The 21,175-nt window shown below is 37.6% G+C and overlaps 1 protein-coding gene across 6 annotated transcripts in view; it reads right to left on the reverse strand.

Moving 5' to 3' along the window:
• Window positions 1-21,175, reverse strand: part of ELMO1 (engulfment and cell motility 1) — a 562,024-nt gene that overhangs the window by 364,064 nt on the left and 176,785 nt on the right. For all 6 annotated transcript variants that reach the window (XR_015696387.1, XM_087713089.1, XM_087713086.1 and 3 more), the window contains 2 exons: window positions 10,071-10,240; window positions 1,520-1,555 (listed from right to left, as the gene is read on the reverse strand). Coding sequence is in view for 5 of the 6 variants with exons in the window: in XM_087713089.1 (XP_087569215.1) it covers window positions 1,520-1,555; window positions 10,071-10,240 (206 nt within the window). In the remaining variant the exon portion in view is untranslated. The remainder of the gene's footprint in view (window positions 1-1,519; window positions 1,556-10,070; window positions 10,241-21,175) is intronic.

Raw genomic sequence — 21,175 nt, forward strand, 5'->3', positions numbered from 1 at the left:
CCATAGCATTGCCGTGAGCTACGTCATCAGACAAAAACTGGTGGGCGGCACATTTGATGATTGTGACAGCAAAGGGCAGTATTTACAGGACAACTGAGTGAAGAAGTAATTCAAAGTAAAGTTGAAAATTCTGGAAAACAAATAAGAGATAATAAGGAGAGGAAAGATACAAACATTAAGTCAAGAGATGTGAAACTATGTGGACAATGGGCTATTATTAGATTACAAGAGAAAAGAGAGAACATCTTGGTGAAAACAGTAAGAGCTGTTAAATCCTCAAAACATTTTTTTACAATGGGTAAAAAAAGGTAGCGATGAAGATTTCCTGCAACAATATTTCAATGTCAAAAAAATACATAAAGAGACTCAAAAGAGAAGAGTAAAGTTTACATAGAAAAAGTGCAGGGATATCCTGCAATTCATCATTGGCCTAACATTTTTGGAATATAAATTAGAATTATTACATAATAACCTAACTTGAAAAATCTAAACTGAGATTTGAAGATGCAACATTATAACCTCATAGACAAAATGGAAAGTAACAAATTTTTGCTAAGCAAATAATATTATAAGATTACAAATAGTTTTCTCTGCCTAAAAAAATTTAAGCTTTTGCAATAATTTTAAATTAATTACATACATCCATATCATCTCAACTCAAGAATTTCTTGCAATTTACAACTGACAGCTAGAAGTGAAATACATAGTACATCCTTTTAAATATAGAAATATCTCATTCAGGAAAAAATTGACATAAAAGTATTTTAATCATAACAACAGATGCTACAATAGTGTTCACCGATTTGACATTTTCAAACTGTGCTGAATTTCAACCGCCATAATCCCCAGCTGCCACATGCTAGAAATTAAAATGATTTATGGTCATGCACTATTAAGTACCATATTTTTGGACTTTAAGATGCACTCCCCTCCTCAAAAAAAGAGGATAGAAATATCTGTGCGTCTTATAGAGCGAATATTGCAGTGGTGGTGGGTATTGTGGCACCGATCAGCTGTTCTAGGTGACAGGGAATGCTACCTATCACTGCCTATTGCCACCACCTGTTCACCAGCAAATGGGCCCCGGCAGCAAACGGGCCACAACAAGCAGGCCACAACGAAGAGGCCATTTTTTTTTCTTGTTTTCCTCCTCTAAAGCTAATGTGCATTTTATAGTCTGGAACATCTTATAGTAGAAAAAATATGTACAATGGTTTATAAAATAAATAGTTATCACTTGAAGTAACAACAAAAGCACTAGCAAACATTTGTCACCGTCACAGGAATATAAGGTATCCATTCTATAAGCAGTGAAAACTAAATTAAAAAAAAAACAGAAGGTAACAGAAACACATAAAATTGTGGCAAATAGGATTAAAAGAACAGTAAAGAGAAGCAGAAAATGTACTGGATGAAAATATACATAGGTATTTAAATAAATAAAATCAGCAGGAAGGCCTGAAATTAATCATGCAAAGAAGAGAAAGTTTGCAGGGTCATGAGTCAATCAGATTCTTACCAGGGCTTCATTATCTTCTGCAATTTCTGATATCGTCTGCAAAAATTTAAAAACTTTCAGGTAAGGAAAAACATAAAGACATTATCTGTTTGAATTTAGCTAAGGGTTAGTATAAAGTCTAATAAAATGAAAGCAGTAAAACATATTTGGCAATCATTCAAGTGAAATAGACTCAAATATATAACAATATGACTTTACACTTGGAGGAAATAGGGAAAGATTGTGGGGGAAACAAAATAAACAAAAAGGTGCTGAAATGCTGAATTTTAAGTGCTGAAAATGTTCAAACTTTTAGCAGAATTATCAGGGGCAAAAATTTCTTCACAACCGGACAGAGGATAATCATAACATACCATTAAAACAGGATCAAGATTTTTTTTATTTGCTCCCATAAAAAAGAGCTACAATAAATGAGTTTTTGGCATTACAGTAATACACAAGTAGATGAAGCTGGGATTTTCAAACTAATGGATTCTTTGGGAGAAAGTGTCTATATGTATGGGATAGAGAGAGGAGGAGAGCGGTGTGTGTGTTTGTGCATGTGTATGTGTATGTGTATGGGATAATGAGGAGTGTGTATAAGAGAGAGACTTTTAGGGACTGCAAGTATGGGTTGACCATTTTTGAGCATAAGGATCCCTTAGTTTTCACTTTCCTCATGCTGATGGTGAACGGTGGCACATTTGTCCAGTCCAAACTCCAATGTGATGATATTCTTGACAGTGTTGAGCACGGATTCTTTTCAGATGATCTGTTTCTGTATAGCTGTAGATCACTATATGGAGGTGGGATAGCCTGGCAGTTGTTTTTGATGAATGATAAACCGTGGCCTGAGTTATTCAATATTGTTGACAGAGGAATCAATGCAGTAAAAAACAATGGTGGTAATGATGAATTTCCTTGAAAGAGCCCTCTCTTGATACTAACATCTCCCAGTGTATAACTATTGACTAACAACAGTGTCTGCTGTTATGCCATTTATATTGAATGCCTTATAGTATTAAAATCAAACTAAAATATAAAATATTCCCGCCACTCATCTTACTGCCTCTGTCCCTTCTTTTAGAGTGGATTTTTTATATTTTTATAGTATTTTATTCATATATTCAAACCAATTTCATTCATATTTAAGTACAATGACAATAAAGATTATAAAGATTCATATTGTGTATTGGTTTGTATAGGTTTATCCTTTAATACTGTAAGCCTCCCAGAGTTACCTTATGATGAAATGGGAAGCCAATAAATTTAATTAATAAATAAAATATAGATTTATTTTAGAAAATGCTTCCAGGTTTTTATGACACTTCTCATTATATCAGATTGGAAGAATAAGCAATCTATTCACTATTTTGTATGTTGACACTTCACCTTAAGTTAACAAGAGAAATAACATGAATTCAATTAATGAACATGAATATCAATCTTGCTTGGCAATATAGTTATAGTAAGATAGAACAGAACAGACATAACTTTGCATGTTGCTCTGAAAGTTAACATCACAACATTTGTCATTTGTAGATAATGAATGGTGCCTGATGCTTTAAAATTAGCTGGCTAGATGTATTCTAAATTCAGAATGGTATTGTGAGAAAATTGAATTCCTTATAAAAAGCTGCATAATTCAAACAATATAAAAATGCAGCATTTTCAATAATTCAGGCAGCATTAACAATCAACCACAAACTTTTGTTCATACTAATTTTAATAGAAAGGGGGAAAATAATTGAAGAGCAATGGCAATGGCAATACAAAACTATGAAATAATAGCGAAAAAATGCTTGCTCAAGCATTTGTTTACCACAATATGCTCAGAGTTTGGACCCAACTGTGGCTTTCTATAGAGCTGGCTTTCTACAAAAAAAAAAAAAAAGCAGTTCCTTTGGAATTCTCTACACCACAAAGCTTAATACTTGCTGAATGTGCAACTTTATATTTGCCAGGAGTCATTTCCAAGCTTTGATGAGACCTTTGTGGCATATCTGGCAAAACCTCTAATTACATAAAAAGAAGTGCATTTGCTTTTAAATCCAGTTAAGACAACTTATAGGGAATAAAATATGATTGTACAATTGTTAATATAGAATCTAAACCCAGCCTCCTGGAAAACTCTGTCTAGATAGATTCAATCTCAAAGGAGAGAAAAAGGATAATGGGGGGGGAGGGGAGAGGGATAGAGACAGAGACAGAGAAACAGGGGAAGAGGAAAGGTCAGAAGTAGTTAAGGCAGCGTGTTTGGCAGTAGCGCCTGCCATAGCGTTGCCGCGAGCGACATCATCAGAAGAAGACTGGTGGGCGGCACATTTGACGATTGCGACAGCAGAGGGTAGGTGGAGCCCTTCCAACAAGTTTTTAACGTAAGTTGCAGGGGTGGGTTCCTCCCGGTTCGCACCGGTTCGTGTGAACCAGTTCGTCAGTGAACCCGGAAGTAATTAACTTCCAGGTTCCTAGCTCCTAGCCCCTGTTGCTGGGTGCCTGCAGGGTTTTTCTTTTTAATAACGCCTCTCCGGATGATCTTGAAAACCTGCAAGGTTGCTTTGAAAGGGGACATATTGGCAGCATTTCCCCCTGCCCCCCTCCCCGGGAGCCTGCAGTTTTAAAGCAAGCCTTTGCACAGTAAAGAAAATCTCATGAGCGAGAGAAGTTCATAATTTCTTTTACTGTGAAGTTGCGGAAGCTTCTGAGGCTGCAGGCAATTAGAGATGGGGTGGGGGAATGCCTCGCAGGTTTTCAAGATCGTCTGCAGAGAGGCGTTTTTTAAAAAGAAAATCCTGAAAAGGATCTGGAGAGATGGGCAACTGGTCTTTTTTGGGGGGGGGGAATCCCCAGAACCAGGAGCGCAGCCCATTCCCCCTCCCAAGAAGACCATTTTCTTTTTAAAAACGCCTCTGCAGAAGCTTCTCTGTGGAAGCTTCCAAGGCTACAGGCAACCAGAAATGAGGTGGGGGAATGCCTCGCAGGTTTTCAAGATCGTCTGCAGAGAGGCGTTTTTAAAAAGAAAATCCTGAAAAGGATTTGGAGAGATGGGCAACTGGTCTTTTTTTTGGGGGGGGGAATCCCCAGAACCAGGAGCGCAGCCCATTCCCCCTCCCAAGAAGACCGTTTTCTTTTTAAAAACGCCTCTGCAGAAGCTTCTCTGTGGAAGCTTCCAAGGCTACAGGCAACCAGAAATGGGGTGGGGGAATGCCTCGCAGGTTTTCAAGATCGTCTGCAGAGAGGCGTTTTTAAAAAGAAAATCCTGAAAAGGATTTGGAGAGATGGGCAACTGGTCTTTTTTTTGGGGGGGGGAATCCCCAGAACCAGGAGCGCAGCCCATTCCCCCTCCCAAGAAGACCGTTTTCTTTTTAAAAACGCCTCTGCAGAAGCTTCTCTGTGGAAGCTTCCAAGGCTACAGGCAACCAGAAATGGGGTGGGGGAATGCCTCGCAGGTTTTCAAGATCGTCTGCAGAGAGGCGTTGTTAAAAAGAAAATCCTGAAAAGGATTTGGAGAGATGGGCAACTGGTCTTTTTTGGGGGGGAATCCCCAGAACCAGGAGCGCAGCCCATTCCCCCTCCCAAGAAGACCGTTTTCTTTTTAAAAATGCCTCTGCAGAAGCTTCTCTGTGGAAGCTTCCAACGCTACAGGCAACCAGAAATGGGGTGGGGGAATGCCTCACAGGTTTTCAAGATCATCTGCAGAGGCGTTTTTAAAAAGAAAATGGTCTTCTTGGGAGGGGGAATGGGCTACACTCAGAGGAGCCGGCGCTTGGGGCACCCTGAAACAACGCATCCCCGCCGCCTCGTTCTACTCAGCAAGCGGGGACATCCCATCTGTGCCCACTTCTGCTGCCACCACCTCCGCTCCCAAACGCAACTGTCAGCTGCGAGCAGGTTACTGAAGCTGCTGCTTGCAGTCATTTACGGCTGCAGATAGATTGTGCCTGTAGCGGGAAGCTCTTCGCCCTGTGAGAGCTCCTCTCCAGCACTCCTAGTTTGGTAACATCATCAGTGCTAGAAGGGAGTGGGGTTGGGGGGGGGAGGAGGAGAAAATTAGGACAAAAAAGAAAAAGATAAGGAGGGAGAGGACTGTGGGGTCCTTTGGTGTTCTCTGAACGTGGTAGTTTTTAATTAGTTTAGGGAATTTTTATTTATTTATTGTTTATAGAATGTTTATTACAAGAAATGTTATTCCTTTTTGCAAATGTTTTATTTGTGATGCAATATGTTGCTTTTAAGTGTTTAGACCAGGTTTATGTGTCTCAAAGTGGCTGCTTTTCTATGGGCAGGCCAGGTTTGTTGCAAGGCAGTGTGTTTCACCCTCCTTGTTTAGGTAATTCTGAGGTGGTTGATGGTTCTGTGAGTGCCTGTCCTATAATTTTCCACATTGCCTTGATGGTTTTTATTCCAGTGACTTTGTCTTTCCTGTTCTTAGGCTTAGGAAAAAAAACTGGTTTCATTGGCAGTCTTTTGGGGGGGGGGATTTTTATGTTTTTGGTGTTTTCCTAGCACTGTCATAGTTTGTGGGTGTGGGTGGGTGTGTAATGTCCCGCAGTTATCTATGCATTAATAATGATCTAGTAATATTAATAATATCTAGTAATTAGTAATATCTAGTAATAACATCATCTTGGCCACTCCCACCAGGTCACATGGGTGACAGGCCACTCCCATCTGCTCACATGGGTGGCAAGCCACTCCCACAAAGGAGGCCATGCCCACAGAGTAGGTTTGAACAATTTTTGAAACCCACCCCTGGTAAGTTGCATTCTTGACTGGGGAGCCCTGGGCAGTTAAAAAGTCATGGAGTTTCCATAAGAGTACAAGAAGGAGGAGAATGGGAAGCAGCAGTAGACGCCTTCACCAGATGCAGGGAAGAGAGCTCCAGCTGGAGCTCTCCTCCCTGCATCCGGCTTCTGGAAGATGGGCAGAAAAAGGATGACAGGCAGGAAAATCACCCTCGCAAATTTCCTGCCGCTCGCCAAAAAGGCTCTCCCTCGCCGAAGCCTTCAGCCTTTTCTTAAGCTCAGCAGAACTGAGAAAAGGAGAGGCATAAAAAATCTCTCCCCATTTTCCTGCTGAGCCTTCAGCATTGGAATCCTGGGACACACTGAAGTCTTGGGGCGGAGCCTTTTCAGCAGTCCTGAGTGTCATCCCTTGGAGTCCCCAGGCTCCAAGAAAGTCATGAGCACATGCAGGGGGCGGGGGGGGGGTCACATGTGCATGCACAAGGGGCACAGCATTAAATTATGGGGTTGGGCACAAGAGTAAGCATGAAGTGTGCATGTGCGTGCTTTTGGCTGTTCTATGTGGTGCAACATGCAAGAGAAATATGTATTTCTTGCTCCTTGGTTTTCTATGGTCTAAACTGCAATTTGACTGACCATTTAATATATATTTCATGAAGACTGAAATATTCTCATAATTTACAATTCAACAAACAAACTAACACCTCCCTCAAATCCTGACAAAATTTATACTGAATACTGTGAATATTGTTCAAATCATAGAGCTATGTTTATGTTTCTTGTTAAATCATGATTGGTTTAACCATAGTTTATAGGAATCTACATTTGGATGAGGTTGCACAGGAGCTAAAAAAAACCCAATCATTTGATATGTGACATGTGACCCTTCTATTAGTTAGAATTGGGTTTCTGTCATGATGGACTCTTGTGATGAGCCGATTGACAGATGATGGAAGCAGTTAGCTTCCTCCCATAATTGGGGCTTACCAGGGGTTGTGACACTAAATATATACCTTCTTCCCTGGCTTCAGCTGATAAGGAGGAGACCTGTGGCATAATGGCTAAGACGTTTGCCTAAGATGCAATACAGCACAGGTTCGAATCCCAGTAAGGGTATGGCTAGCTGATGAGAGCTAAATAGCTTGAAATAGATCTATACTAGTCTCCCTTTATTTATCAGCACAAATAAAACACACACACACACACACACACACACACACACACACACACACACATATATATATATATATACACACACACATACATACATACATACACACACATACATACATACATACACACACATACATACATACATACACATACATACATACATTAAAAAATTTAGAATTAATTTGAAAATTACAATCACTTTTCCCAGTCTTGCCCAGCCTGTGCTGGACAAGAAGTATTATACCATAATTCTCCTCATCCAATTAGATTGTCTAATTGTAATGATGGCACCACCTTGAAAAAAAGCTTTTGTTGCTTTGCACTTTTGAAAAAGTTGCAAACACGAACATTTTGAAGAATTGTATTAATTTCTTTTTAAAAATTTATCCCTCCTTTCAAACTTTCATAAATATGATCCTCGCAGTTGTCCATTGTAAATTAGAAATGATGTTGATCAGCTTTAGAGATATTATCAAAATACATAATCCATAAAATGTGACAATCTTTATCCTAAATGGGATAATCCCTGATAATACTTGCATCACTTTTTTCCAAGATAAAAGTTGCCAAGATCTAGCACAGCAAAATCATGTTGAAGGTGCCTTCTCTGTTAATCCTCTTTGGAGATAGCATTGAAATTGGTTCAACTTTGCAATTCCAAAGCTCTCATGAATAAATGTTCAACCTACTTTTTTCCCAAATACCATAAAATATTTATTATATAAAATAAGTCCTATTTTTTAAATGACAATGAATAACTTCTATTTTTGGGGGGATTGAAGGATTGGATAGATGCCATTGCTAAATCTCAGTGTTCCATGAGTAATTTTCTTACAAGTAAAACAAAAGTATTCATATTAACAAAGAAAAATATAATAGTTTAAACTATTTGTATGCCACTGCAGCATCCTTATTTCTGTGTAACTGCAGTGACCTTTCAGAAGTCTTTTTCCTGAAGTAATTATGGTTTGGAAGGTTTTAGTTCAATTTTGTCAGAGTGGAAGATTATTATCTCCCTCAATCCTGATGATGCTGTTTTCCTATTAAACATGGGGGTCAAATTAATTATATGACAGGAATAGCTGAGAGTTGATATATTTGGCTTGCAACCATGCATGCGCACACACTCACATTTTCAGCGAACCGGTTGTTAAATGGGTTGAATCCCACCACTGCTTGCAACTAAGCTGGGATTAATTTCTAATGAATTGAAACTATTGGAAGCTTGATTGGAAAAAATTATATTATCTTTTTTGTCTTCATAATGTGGATTCTATTAATTGGAATATGTAAAAATTGTAACTACACATTACAAAAAATCTCTAGACATTGCAGTCTAAATGAAATAAATAAACAGAATTATTTCAATTTGCATATAGTTTTCTATTTCTTAATGCATAATCTAAGATTTTCAAATTGTGTGTGATGTATAAAACAATACTAGTATGTCACAATGTATTTAAGAAATTGCTTCCCAAAGGGAAATTGGTTGTTCCCTTGTTAAATTAATTTTTCTCAAGTCAAGCCAACCTAGAGGGCAGTTAATTTAATCCATATCAATTTGATTAAATTATTCAGCTCTAAAGCAGAAATCATGCAGAATAAATTTCATCCCAGCAGTAACATTTTCAACAGACTTATCCATCACATCATTTCATAAAACTCACTATTTGGATATTGTCTTCTTATCAGAAAACTACACAGTTTTCACAGGGTTTGGGCTCTTCTAGGATCATCTAATATTTAGTTCTCTAGATTACGAAAATAAACTTTGAGACTGGGTTCAGATTATGTTAGCCACAACTTTGGTTGATTTCAATGCAATAAAGTCTCAGTTATTTTAAAGGTTACTAAGGTCAGCTTCATTAGCATCTAATCTATAGTCAAGAAAGCTACATGACTTTACTGATAGAAATTTTGGATTTCCGTTAGGCTCAATGTCATGATTTTCTAAGGTAGGTTATAATCATAAATAAGATTGCTTTTGGGAAAACAGGATATCAAAAATCTGTAGTGTAGTCTCATTTTTTCAGATGTACAGAAATGTGTAGTTTAATGAAAAGGATTAAGAGTGAGATGGCATCATCCTCCAATATTTGAGGGGCTCAATTTCTATTGAGCTCCTCAAATATTAGAACAGGGTCAATTTCTATTCTCCAAAGCACCTGGGTCAATTTCTATTCTCCAGAGGTATGACAAGAAGCAATGGATGTAAACTAATCAAGGAGCAAACCGACCTGGAAATAAGGATAAATTTCCTGACAATGAGAACAATTAATCAGTGGAACAACTTGCCTCCAGAAGTTGTAGATGCTCTGTCTCTGGAAATTTTTAAGAAGACGTTGGACAGCTCTTTGTCCAGAATGACATATGGTCTCTTGTTTGAGCTAGGGATTGGATTAGAAGACCTCCAAGGTCCTTTCCAACTCTATTGATCTTGGTTTCTTGATAAATCAATTTTCTTAAATTTCACTAAAGAAACTGTTTCTTTTTAACATATTTCACTTAGATATCTCATCAATTTCAACAGAATGAGGGATCACATCACTTATTTTTTCAAAATATGGTCCAGTGAATGTAATTTGCAAAGGTTAACTTAAGTTAACTATGAAAAATGTATAAAAATGGTAATAGAATTACAACAGAATACTTACTCAGTGCCACTTTCAACCATCTGTGTTAAGAGTGAAATCCCATCTAGATTGATAAATTCTTGGGCAAATGTTACATCACGTGAGTAACTGGCTAAATCTTTCAGTGCTTCCAACTTGGCATCCATACTAGAAGATTGAATCCTCTCATGGAGCTGAATAGCATTTTGGGTCTTATCAAAAACAGAACATTTAATAAATAAGATATCAGGGAAACAGAGAGAGAAAAAAGAAAATGAAACTTAATTTAAACTCTTATCAATTAATTAATATATTTGAAGAAAGGTTCAATAATTATTAGTTTAAAACAATACTAAATATATAATCACATTTCATAATATATATCTATCATCTTTCCAGATACATTCACATGATTCAACTGCATGTCTATGTAGCTATATACATATATGTAACCATATATATATATATATATATATATATATATATATATATATATATATATATATATATATATATATATATATATATATATATATATAAATAAAATAACTGATTTTTAAGACATATTCAAATATTAATATAACAATCTAAAATTAACAGTTTGTAGAAACAGCAAAAAGTGAGATAATTAAAAAACAATGCACCCAAATCCTATGCTATGTTTATGATATTACATTTATGGTCATATGTTAAACTTCATTACAGCATTAAAATACATAATTTATCAACTGCAGAATAACTGCATACTGAGAGTTATTAAAACAAATAATTTACCACAAAATACATTTTTATTGCCCTGCTCCACTATAGGCTATAAATGAAAAAACTATATAAATGAACTCTTCCCCACTGGGTTTGTGGGGATTTCAGATGAGAGAAAAATGCAATATATAAATCTGTGGTCTTACTTAGTTCTTTTAGGGCAGGAATATGTTTGTGAAAATGTGTCTCAGCTACCATAAAAGATTCAAGGATTTATACTGCTTCCTATAGACTGAAGTGGTGCTAAGAACAGCTTTACTACAAAATGAAGGAAGGGGGAAAGGAAGGAGAGAAGGAGAAAAGAAAGGGGGGAAGGAAGGAGGGAAGGAGAGAAGGAGGGAGGGAAGGAAGGGGAGTAGGAGAGAAGAAACGAGGGAAGGAAAGAGGGAGGGAGGGAAGAAGAAGTAGGACCGTTGTAAGATAAGATGGATCTATGGGATGATAAAAAAGCAATCTTCAAGTATATTGTCAACAGTAGGGAAAAATTGTTATAAATACATATTATTAATAACAGCTATGAGATCATATAATTGTGAATGTATATATGAAATTGATAAAATAAAATAAATTTAAAAAAAATAAAAATAAAAAAATAAAAAAAAAAAAATGAAGTGTTTATGTTTTGCCAGGTTGCCCAGAGTACATATATTTTGCTGAATACTTTTTCATTTTTTCACAAGACATATTCCATTATATCACTGGCCATATAAGCCATTCAAATTATTTATATATATATATATATATATATATATATATATATATATATATATATATATATATATATATATATATATATATATATATATATATATATATATATATATATATATATATATATATATATATTTGTTATATTTATGCTGATAAATAAATAAAGGGAGACTAGTATAGATCTATTTCAAGCTATTTAGCTCTCATCAGCTAGCCATACCCATGCTGGGAATCGAACCTGTGCTCTATTGCCTCTTAGGCAGATGTGTTAACCATTGAGCTACAGACTCCTTATCAGCCAGCCAGGGTGAGAGGTATATATTTAAAGTCACAACCCCTGGTATGCCCAAATATGGGAGGAAGGTCACACTTCCACTCTCTGTCTTCGGCTCGTCACAAGAGACCATCCAGACAGAAACCCAATATTTTTTACTGTTGCCTTTTTGTTACATTTGTTATATTTATGCTGATAAATAAATAAAGGGAGACTAGTATAGATCTCTTGTGACGAGCCGAAGACAGAGAGTGGAAGTGTGACCTTCCTCCCATATTTGGGCATACCAGGGGTTGTGACTTTATATATATATATATATACACACACACACACACACACACACACACAAACATATATATATATATATATATATATATATATATATATATATAATTTGAATAAAAAACACAAATATAACAAAGGCAACAGTAAAAATATTTGGTTTCTGTCGTGATGGACTCTTGTGACGAGCCAATTGACAGATGATGGAAGCAGTTAGCTTCCTCCCATAATTGGGGCTTACCAGGGGTTGTGACTATATATATATATACATACATACATACATACATACATACATACATACATACATACGTGTTCTAAATCTAGGGTTTAATTTGCTTTTGGAAATCATATCTGGAATGTAATGAATGGATCACTGGGACAGACACCCCAAAGTCAGAAAAGCATGAAAACTGAATTTGTTGACTTATATACCATATTTTTTGGAGTATAAGAAGCAATGTTCCCTCTAATTTTTTTTCAGTGTGTGCGGAAAAGTATAGTGTTTGAGCGGCACATGTTCATGTCTGAGCACCTGAATTTTTTTCACAGATGTTTCACAGAGCTATTGATTTATAGGATCTGAATTGGAATGGAGAAAAATGGTTTTGTGCATGAGTGTGTGTGTGTGTGTGTGTGTGTGTGTGTGTGTTTGAGTGAGTGAGGGATCCGGTAAGGGACTGTGTCTATTTAGAAAAGAAGGTAAATTATTGCAAACATGATCAGTCGAAGATAAGTATGGGGACAGGTTGGGACAGAGAAAGTGATAAAAAAGTAGGAGGGAGGAAGAGAGGAAGAAAAAAGAGGGAAGAGAGACAGAAAGAGACAGAGAAGGAGAGAGAAAGTGACAGAAGAGTGGGAAAGATGGAGAGAGAAAGAGACACAAAGAGAAAGGATGAGATAAAAAGAGATAAGGGGAGAGAGAAGGGAGAAGGTTTTGTTTTTGTTTGTTTGTTTTAAGTTTATTTATATGCCGCCCTTTTCCCTGGGGGGACTCAGGGCGGCTTACAACTTAAAAAGGGAGGGGGGAGACAAACTTTTAACAAATAGAACAATACATCATTAAAACACAACATTCATACCATTGGGGCGGGTTACATATGTTAGGGGCCTAGGGTTCGATCTCTGCCCCCAACTAACACCGACTGCGACCTGTCCGAGAGGTAAGAGGAGAACCACTGCAAAAGAGTGCCTCCCACCCCCACCTCTCGCAGTCGTCGCAGAAGGATACCATGGTCGATGGTATCGAAAGCCGCTGAGAGGTCAAGGAGAACTAGAATGGAGGCATGGCCTCCATCCCTGGCTCTCCAGAGGTCATCAGTCAATGCGACCAAAGCGGTTTCTGTGCTGTAGCCAGGCCTGAAGCCGGACTGGAATGGGTCAAGATAGCTAGCTTCCTCCAAGGCCCGCTGGAGCTGAAAGGCCACCACCTTCTCAACAACCTTCCCCATAAAGGGGAGGTTGGAGACTGGACAGTAATTGTTAAGGACGGCTGGATCCAGAGATGGTTTCTTCAGGAGGGGTCTCACCACCGCCGCTTTAAGTGCGGGGGGAAAGACCCCCTCCCAAAGGGAGGCGGTAACAACCGCCTGGATCCAGCCCCGTGTCACCTCCCTGCTGTTAACAACCAGCCAGGAGGGGCACGGGTCCAGTACGCATGTGGAGGCACTCACAGCTCTCATGGCCTCAAGGAGAGAGAAAGTGACAGAAGAATGGAAAGGAAAGAGAAAGAGAAGAGAGACAAAGACAAAGACAAAGAGGATGAGAGAGACAGATAGAGAAGAGAGGAAGAGGAAAGAGGAAGAGAGAACATCTCATTTCAACCCTGAGGTGCAAATATTCTCTTTGATTGGTAATTTTATTTGTCCATTTACTATCCAATACTCTCATTCCTCCTCAAGTTCATCAAGAATTTCCTTCTTTTTATTGAATTTATCACAATACCTTGAGAACAACTTTTTCAGCATAGCTTTACAGCTATTTAAAATATATAGAAATTTAGGTGACTTTTTCAGAACATTAGTCTACTATTTATAAGTCACTAAGTCAAAGAAACAGAATTCAGAAAGTTGGCTTCCCTTTTTGTAATTGCCTATTGCCTGCTTAACTTTTTACCTACATTTTTGATAACTGATATTCACTGTTGACCCAAGAAGCCCATAGTAGAAAGAAACCTTCCATATGAACTTTGCTTGGTTTCCATAGAATGAAGTTTGGTCTTTTTCTCAACCATACAGTCGCATATTCTTTCTAAGAAGGATATAATCAAGATAGTCCATAATTGCCTACCAATCTAACAGTATGGCAATTGACAATCTCTTTATATTTCAACTCTAACTCATTCAGTCTTAAAGGTTTGGTGAGGAGAAATCCAAAAATTCTTTTAAAGAGGAAAAAAATGCTTGCACAATTGCACCCATGGAGACATGTATATATGCACAACACACAGAGAAACAAACTTAACAAAGTTCTAAGTCTGCCCACCAACTAACTAACTAACTAACTCTCTCTCTCTCTCTCTCTCTCGGATTGGCTTCCGCTTTTGATCTGCCACCCAAAGACCGAATGGAGAAGCAAAGAGGCAGGAGAGACGAAGCAGGAGAGATGAAGCGGGAGCCAATCCGGGTCATTCCTTCCGGGATGCCAGCAAGAGTGTTGGGCTGAAGGAAGGAGAGATACTCTCTCTCTCTCTCTTTCTCTCTCTCTCTCTCTCCCTCCCTCCCTCCTTCCCTCCCTCTCTGGCAAATCTGAGCAGCCGCTGCTGGTAGCCCATCCCATGCCTTCTCCCAACCCCCACACCCCTTCTCTGAGCTACTTACTTTCTGCCTTGTGGACCTAGAACTGATTGCTGTCTCCAGGCTGGCTCTCCTCGCCTATTATGGTGGAAGGCATTTCACAAAAACCACTGTGCGGCAGTTGGAAACAGCTGCGTGGTGTTTTGTTGCCACGTGTGAGGCCACGCAGCTTAGAGGGAACATTGATAAGAAGCACCTTTTTCCCTCAAAAAAGAGACTGAAAAGGTCAAATTGACTGATACGATCCTGAGAAAAACTTTAAGAATATACTGAGGCTTGGGAGGGAGGAGCCAACGTCACGACGATACGGATGTGCAGTCTTGATGTTCCGAGACCGCAGCCAATACTTTTGCCAATGGGTGGTCCAATCAGACCTAAACTGTGCCGCAGAAGTGGTGAACAGGAAAAATACGTCTTGCTGATCTCAGGGACATTGCAAAGTCCCTGATCGATCCAAGGGAAGTTCTTCAAGTCAGTGAAAAAATCCAGCCATTAGGAGGCTCCAAAATGGAAGGATACAGAAAGAGAAAGTATTTCCAGCTGGTGAGGAATTTTTACCATTTTAAAAGAGACTGCCTATAAAAAACTTAAAGTTAATTTAAATTTGAGAACAGAAGAAATAAGTGGCGGAATTAAGCTTTGAATGGTTTTGGACAGTGGGTTATCTTACTTTTTAAATGCTATGTTAATGGATGGAATTTATGCAAGCCTTTTAAAGTGAATGGATTAAGTTTTCTTCTATTATTCTCTTTTATTATTATTCTTTGTAACCTGTGGACTAAAATTCTCCTTCTTCATTACTGCGGGTATTTTCCCCCTTTTCTTCTCTAGCTCATTCAAGAATTTGATTTTTTTAAAACTTGGAATTTAAAAAAGATACAAAAGGAAACAAGGAAAATTGTAACAACAGAGGGAAAGAAAAACACTGCTACTCGGAGGCTGGAGGATTGTGTATTGGAAACAAAACACTTTTACTTTCCTCACTGATTATTCTGGCTTGGCACTTCAAGGTCTCACGGTTCAAGGTTTGTTTATAGAGAGTGATAAGAATAAAAGCCTACAGATGTTCCTTTGAAGTATATCTTTAATCAGAGAAAAGTGAAAATAAGACCTCATTGTGAATTTATGCTTAATCTTGTAAAAATCTTCCAAGTCAGAGCAGCAGTGTTTGTCAGCTGGAGATAATGGCACAATTTCAACAGCAGAAAGAAACTTTAAGCCTGCAAAAGATATTGTTAGAAATTCAGAAATTATCAAACATATTTGAGAGGATGGAGAAGAAGTTGGAAAACCTAGAGCATCCAACATAAAATATGATGAAGAAGTTGGAGATGTTTATCAAGTGGAAAAAGTGGAAGTTAGATCCTAAAAACCGAAGAGGAAAATAACCATAAAGAAATTAAATCTGCCGATATCTCTGGTGATTAGTTTGTGTCTGGAAATGGAAAGAGGAATTAAATGGAGGGGAACTCTACCCCAGACGGCAAGATACAGAAGAAGAAAAAAACAAAAGAATTTATGGATTTAAAGAGAAAATTTTTATTAGCAACATCATTGATAACACTACTGACAATTAAAGACAAGCTGATTAAGGAAACAGACGAAGGGCATCAAAATTACATGAGAGACTTAATAAGCAATGGGTTGCTAAGAGGAGTCCATACAAATTTGATTAAGGAGATGATTAGAGGACTGATACCACAAATGGCAGAAGACATGAGACTGTTTTGCTACTGGAAAGATACAGATTGATAGATGGAAGTGTATAATTAAAAACTAGTTAAACTTAGTGAAATTTAGTGACAATAGATATAGCCAAATAAATAATTGATAATGATATTAATGTATACATATGTATTATTAGGATAAGTAACAATTGGATATGAATATTGAATGGTACCCATGAAAGGAAGATTAGAAATTAAAAAATTAAGTTAAATTTAATTAAGTTTTGATTATTAGGGGGAAAATATTATGATACAGGATACAGTCAAATAAAGGAGGGATAATGATAGTGTGTGTGTGTGTGTGTGTGTGTGTATTTATGTATGTATACAACATAAGGAAACTGGATGTAAATTGTAAAGAGTAATTTGGAAAGGAGGATTAGAATTTTTTGTTACTAAATATTATGGATGTTTAGCTAGAAAAGGCCATAAGGATTCAGTGTTATTGGAGGATTTTAGAAATAGCAAATGAAATGCCAGTATGTGGTTATGTTTTAAATCTTGGTATATTTTATGATAAGGGACGTTAAAACAATTATAGTCAAATGAAAATGGAGATATGATGATGGTAATATGTATAAATATCTGAGTTAAAATATTTGAGTTAATATGAATTATGGTTGATGACTGTGGAAGAGATGCACGAAAGTCTTTTGTAACCAACTGATACACTTTTTACAGTATGTAAAGAAGGAGAATTCTTTGTATTGTGTTTGTTTCGAAAATAAAAAAATAAAAAAAATATTTAAAAAAGAATATACTGAGGCTTGGTTAAGATTAAATAAGAAAAAACAGTGCATAAACATTAATTTTATTAAACATAATTTGAACTGGTAAATATGTAAAAGAGGATAGGATTGTTTTTTGAGGGGAGAATAAAATTAAAATCCTGACTCAATCTTCCACAGGTCCATATATCTGCACAATAAAGCTGGCATGAAACAATTGCAATAAAAATAAAAGCCACTATTACTAAAAGTTATGAATTTAACCTGAGCAATGTATGTAGCATGCCCCTGGATGGAAGGCCTTATGTCTTGGGTGAAGAATCTTCGGCGAAGATCTTGAGGGAAGAATGGAATCGAAGCCGGCAATTGTAACAGTTTATGTTTATTAAGAAACCTAACAGCAACATACTAGCGAAAGGCAAGGGCTATAGGCTGGCAGCATTCTTTATAGAGGGCTGTCAGCTGTTAGCCAATAGATTCAAAGTATTTTCCCGAGCCTAGTGTGAACTGGAGTGAAATCTTCCAGCTATGTCTATACATACACAACAAAATTCAGATTGCATATTGAAGTATTTATATGCCAAATTCTTAAATCATGTTAAGTATGTGATTAAATCACTGCTGCCTCATAATTGCCATTTTGCTCTGTTTGAGCTTTACTGTAATAACTCTCATAAACCCCAAATGATTTACAACTAAAGTAGTTCACATTATCTATGAAACTGGCAGAAGGCAGAACAGATAAACACATGCCTTATCCTTGCATTAAATACTTAGAACTGCTGCAAGCTTGGTCAAGTATCCACTCTTCTTAGGAGAGCATCTCAAGGGCCATTTTATACAACACAAGTAGCAAACTGGAGAACTTCATTAAGTGCTGACTTTTGCTATAGCCAGGGATAGCCAGCCTGGGATCTATCCCCACCTTGAATTCTGCAAAACAGCCAAGAATTGAGGAGCATTTTGCCAGAAAGAGAACCGTAAGTTAAACTAACCCCCCCCCCCCCATCGCTAATAAATCTGAAATATTAGAATGGAACTTCCAAAGAGACTTGACAAAACAACAGCTATTATTAGATTTTCCCGTATTTGTAGGGGGAGTAAAATGACAGTCAGTTATTTTTGCAAACAGCTAGCCCAGTTACATGCGGAATGGAATCAGAAATATAGGCTAAAAAAAGCTAAGAACAAAGTTAATTCAGAGCACTGAGAGATTACTATGGGAAAATACAACTGAGTTTATGGCAAGGCAATGCCTTCTCACAGTACAAATTGTTGTTTCAATATTTGAGCAACTAATAACCATACAACATGATTTGGACACCTTCAGAAAAGATATAGCTGTTTTTCTACAAACACAAGATCTATGTCCTTGCATTCTCACCAAAGACCTTACAGCAGACTGTGTTAAATCTCACACTCTAGTTAAGTTTGCAGGCACGAAGCAAAGAGACAAAGAAACAGTTAAAGAACCTGCTAAAAAGGGGCAGCCTTCCCAGAAAAACTGGCTTTCTCCTGATGAGGCAGTTAGAGAGGGAAGTATTAATAGAGAAGGTTCCTTGGAAACCAGTAAATTATCTCCCCTCCAATTACATCGTACACTGCAAATACAATAGATTGCTCTTAGAATCCATATGAACAGACTTAACTATGGACGCTGGAATACCAAGAGTGCAATACTAAATTCCTTAAGCCAGCTTCTACACTGACAATGGGAGCAGATTAATCTATGTGCAGGGGAGTGGCTCTCTGAGGCTCCAAACCGGAAGCGGATACTTCTATCCTTCAAGAAGTCCACCTCTAATGCTATCTAAGATAAAGGCACATTAGCCTCTTTTCACAACTTCCCCATTAGAGTCTTTTGTAAGGAAATGATTAAGCCCCTAATTGTTAACAAGTGAGCTACCAAGGTTGCTGTTTCTCCCTCACTTTCAATCTTGGAAACCAAGGGAATGAGAAGGGGAGTCAATCAGCCTTACTCAGTGAAGATGTATTTAATAACACAGAAGCCGGCCTCATTAATGCTTTCGGCTCCCTAACAAAGAAAGAACAGGACAACATACTATTTAAGTTAGAAAATTTAAAGACATTCTTGTTGGTCACAATGGACACAGCTGAGCTGCTTATAGATCTTGTGTCCCCATTAATTGAGCTTTTACTTCTCCTCCAGAGAGCAAGGGATTGCATGAAAATGAGATCATGGGAAACAGAAGCCAAGATCTACTGGGGCCAATAGAGCTCCTGGTAGATATGGAGATGCTATCATCCTTAGTTGAATATCCTATGATATCTTCAGCCACCAAACCATTGAGAGAGAACCCATGTCAGTGCCATCAACTCGAAGTCAATTGTAACATGACCTAATAACTCCTTGTCCTACACCTCCGGAGGAGGTACCTGAAAGGCAAGCTCTGTTAGCTGGTGGTAAAGCCTCTCACTCTGAACAAGTTCCGCAGGAATCTACTCAAGACTTAGATGAGACTCCTCTCCTTTTAGAGAAGGTCAATTTTGACTGTGACAACTTCTCAACCCAATGTAACAATCCCACAACTTCCTTTTGTATAAATCATATCTCCTAATGAGCATCAAATCATGACCCTCTCTCGCTTTTACCTTGGAATATAGCAGGCTGGACTGTCCCAATAAAAGACCAACTTGTTGATTATATATCACAATTTGACATCCTTTTCTTACAGGAAACCTGGGCCACTTCAGAGATACAGCTAGATAGCTATTGGGCATACTCTATCCCAGCTGCCCCAAGTAAGGTGTGTGGGAGATCTTAAGGGGGTATCATGACACTAGTTAATACATCCCTGCAATTTATATGTGTATTACTGCCACCTTTACAGCCTTGGGTTGCGTCTACCTTACTTTCACCCAAACAGGTGGAACGTCTGCTTTTTAATATCTGTATTCCTCCCCTTAATAAGAATAATATGACCAACAATATTTGGGATCATATAGAAAATTTTATTCTTGTCTGCACAGACCAACACTCCACAGTAACAATAATCATAGGGGGGGGACTTAAACACTAGGATGGGACAAATGATCAAGCATTATTTAATCAATTTAAGATATATTACGATGAGAATGTGCCAGGAAAACCCCTGCATTCTAGACAATTTAAAAATCCTAAACCTATTTGGGTGGATCTGTGTGCAAGACAGATGATTGCCCGTTTGGACCTATGTATCCTTAATGGTTCCACATGTGGTGATTATCCAGCAGAATATACATATCGGGGAGCAGGAGGACAATCCACGGTCAATTATTGGATACTATGTGATCTCTTGAAGTTCTCACGGAAGATGGAGATAGATTCATGATTGGAAAGCGATCACGGTCCAGTAACCCTTACTCTTATACTACACTAAAAATTTTGAAGGGCCAACTTAATCTACCTGCCCAGGTTAGAGAGTCAAAATACTCAGGTAAAAATCAAATTGACCGAGAAAAATGAAGTTACTAAATGGATGTTAGCTCCAGAAACCATAGAATTACATACATTGCTCCTAAGAAGCAAGAAGCAATCGCATTTAGAGGGATTTGAAACCTTAATTACAAATTTGAAATCTGTTCTTACAAATGGAACACTGGCTCACCCCAAAAAGCTGGCTTTAAAGAATAAAAAATGGCTTGATAGGGACTGTGTTCAACTGAAAAGGATATATAACAAGGAGTGTAGAAAAACTAAATATATCCCCTCTGATCATATTCACTCTTTAAAGCAGTTGAAGGCACAATCTAAGACTCTTTTAAAAGAAAAGTGCAGCTCCGAAGGAGTCTTGGCATAGATTAATTGCATCAGTCAAGAAAAAAAATACATCCCTTTTTTGGTATATCACTAGAGGAAATCTCCCCTACT

Source organism: Thamnophis sirtalis, unplaced genomic scaffold (assembly GCF_051295495.1).
Source record: "Thamnophis sirtalis isolate CommonGarterSnake01/CBP01778 unplaced genomic scaffold, rThaSir2_p1.2 scaffold_4, whole genome shotgun sequence".
In the NCBI taxonomy this organism is placed as follows: Eukaryota; Metazoa; Chordata; class Lepidosauria; order Squamata; family Natricidae; genus Thamnophis; species Thamnophis sirtalis.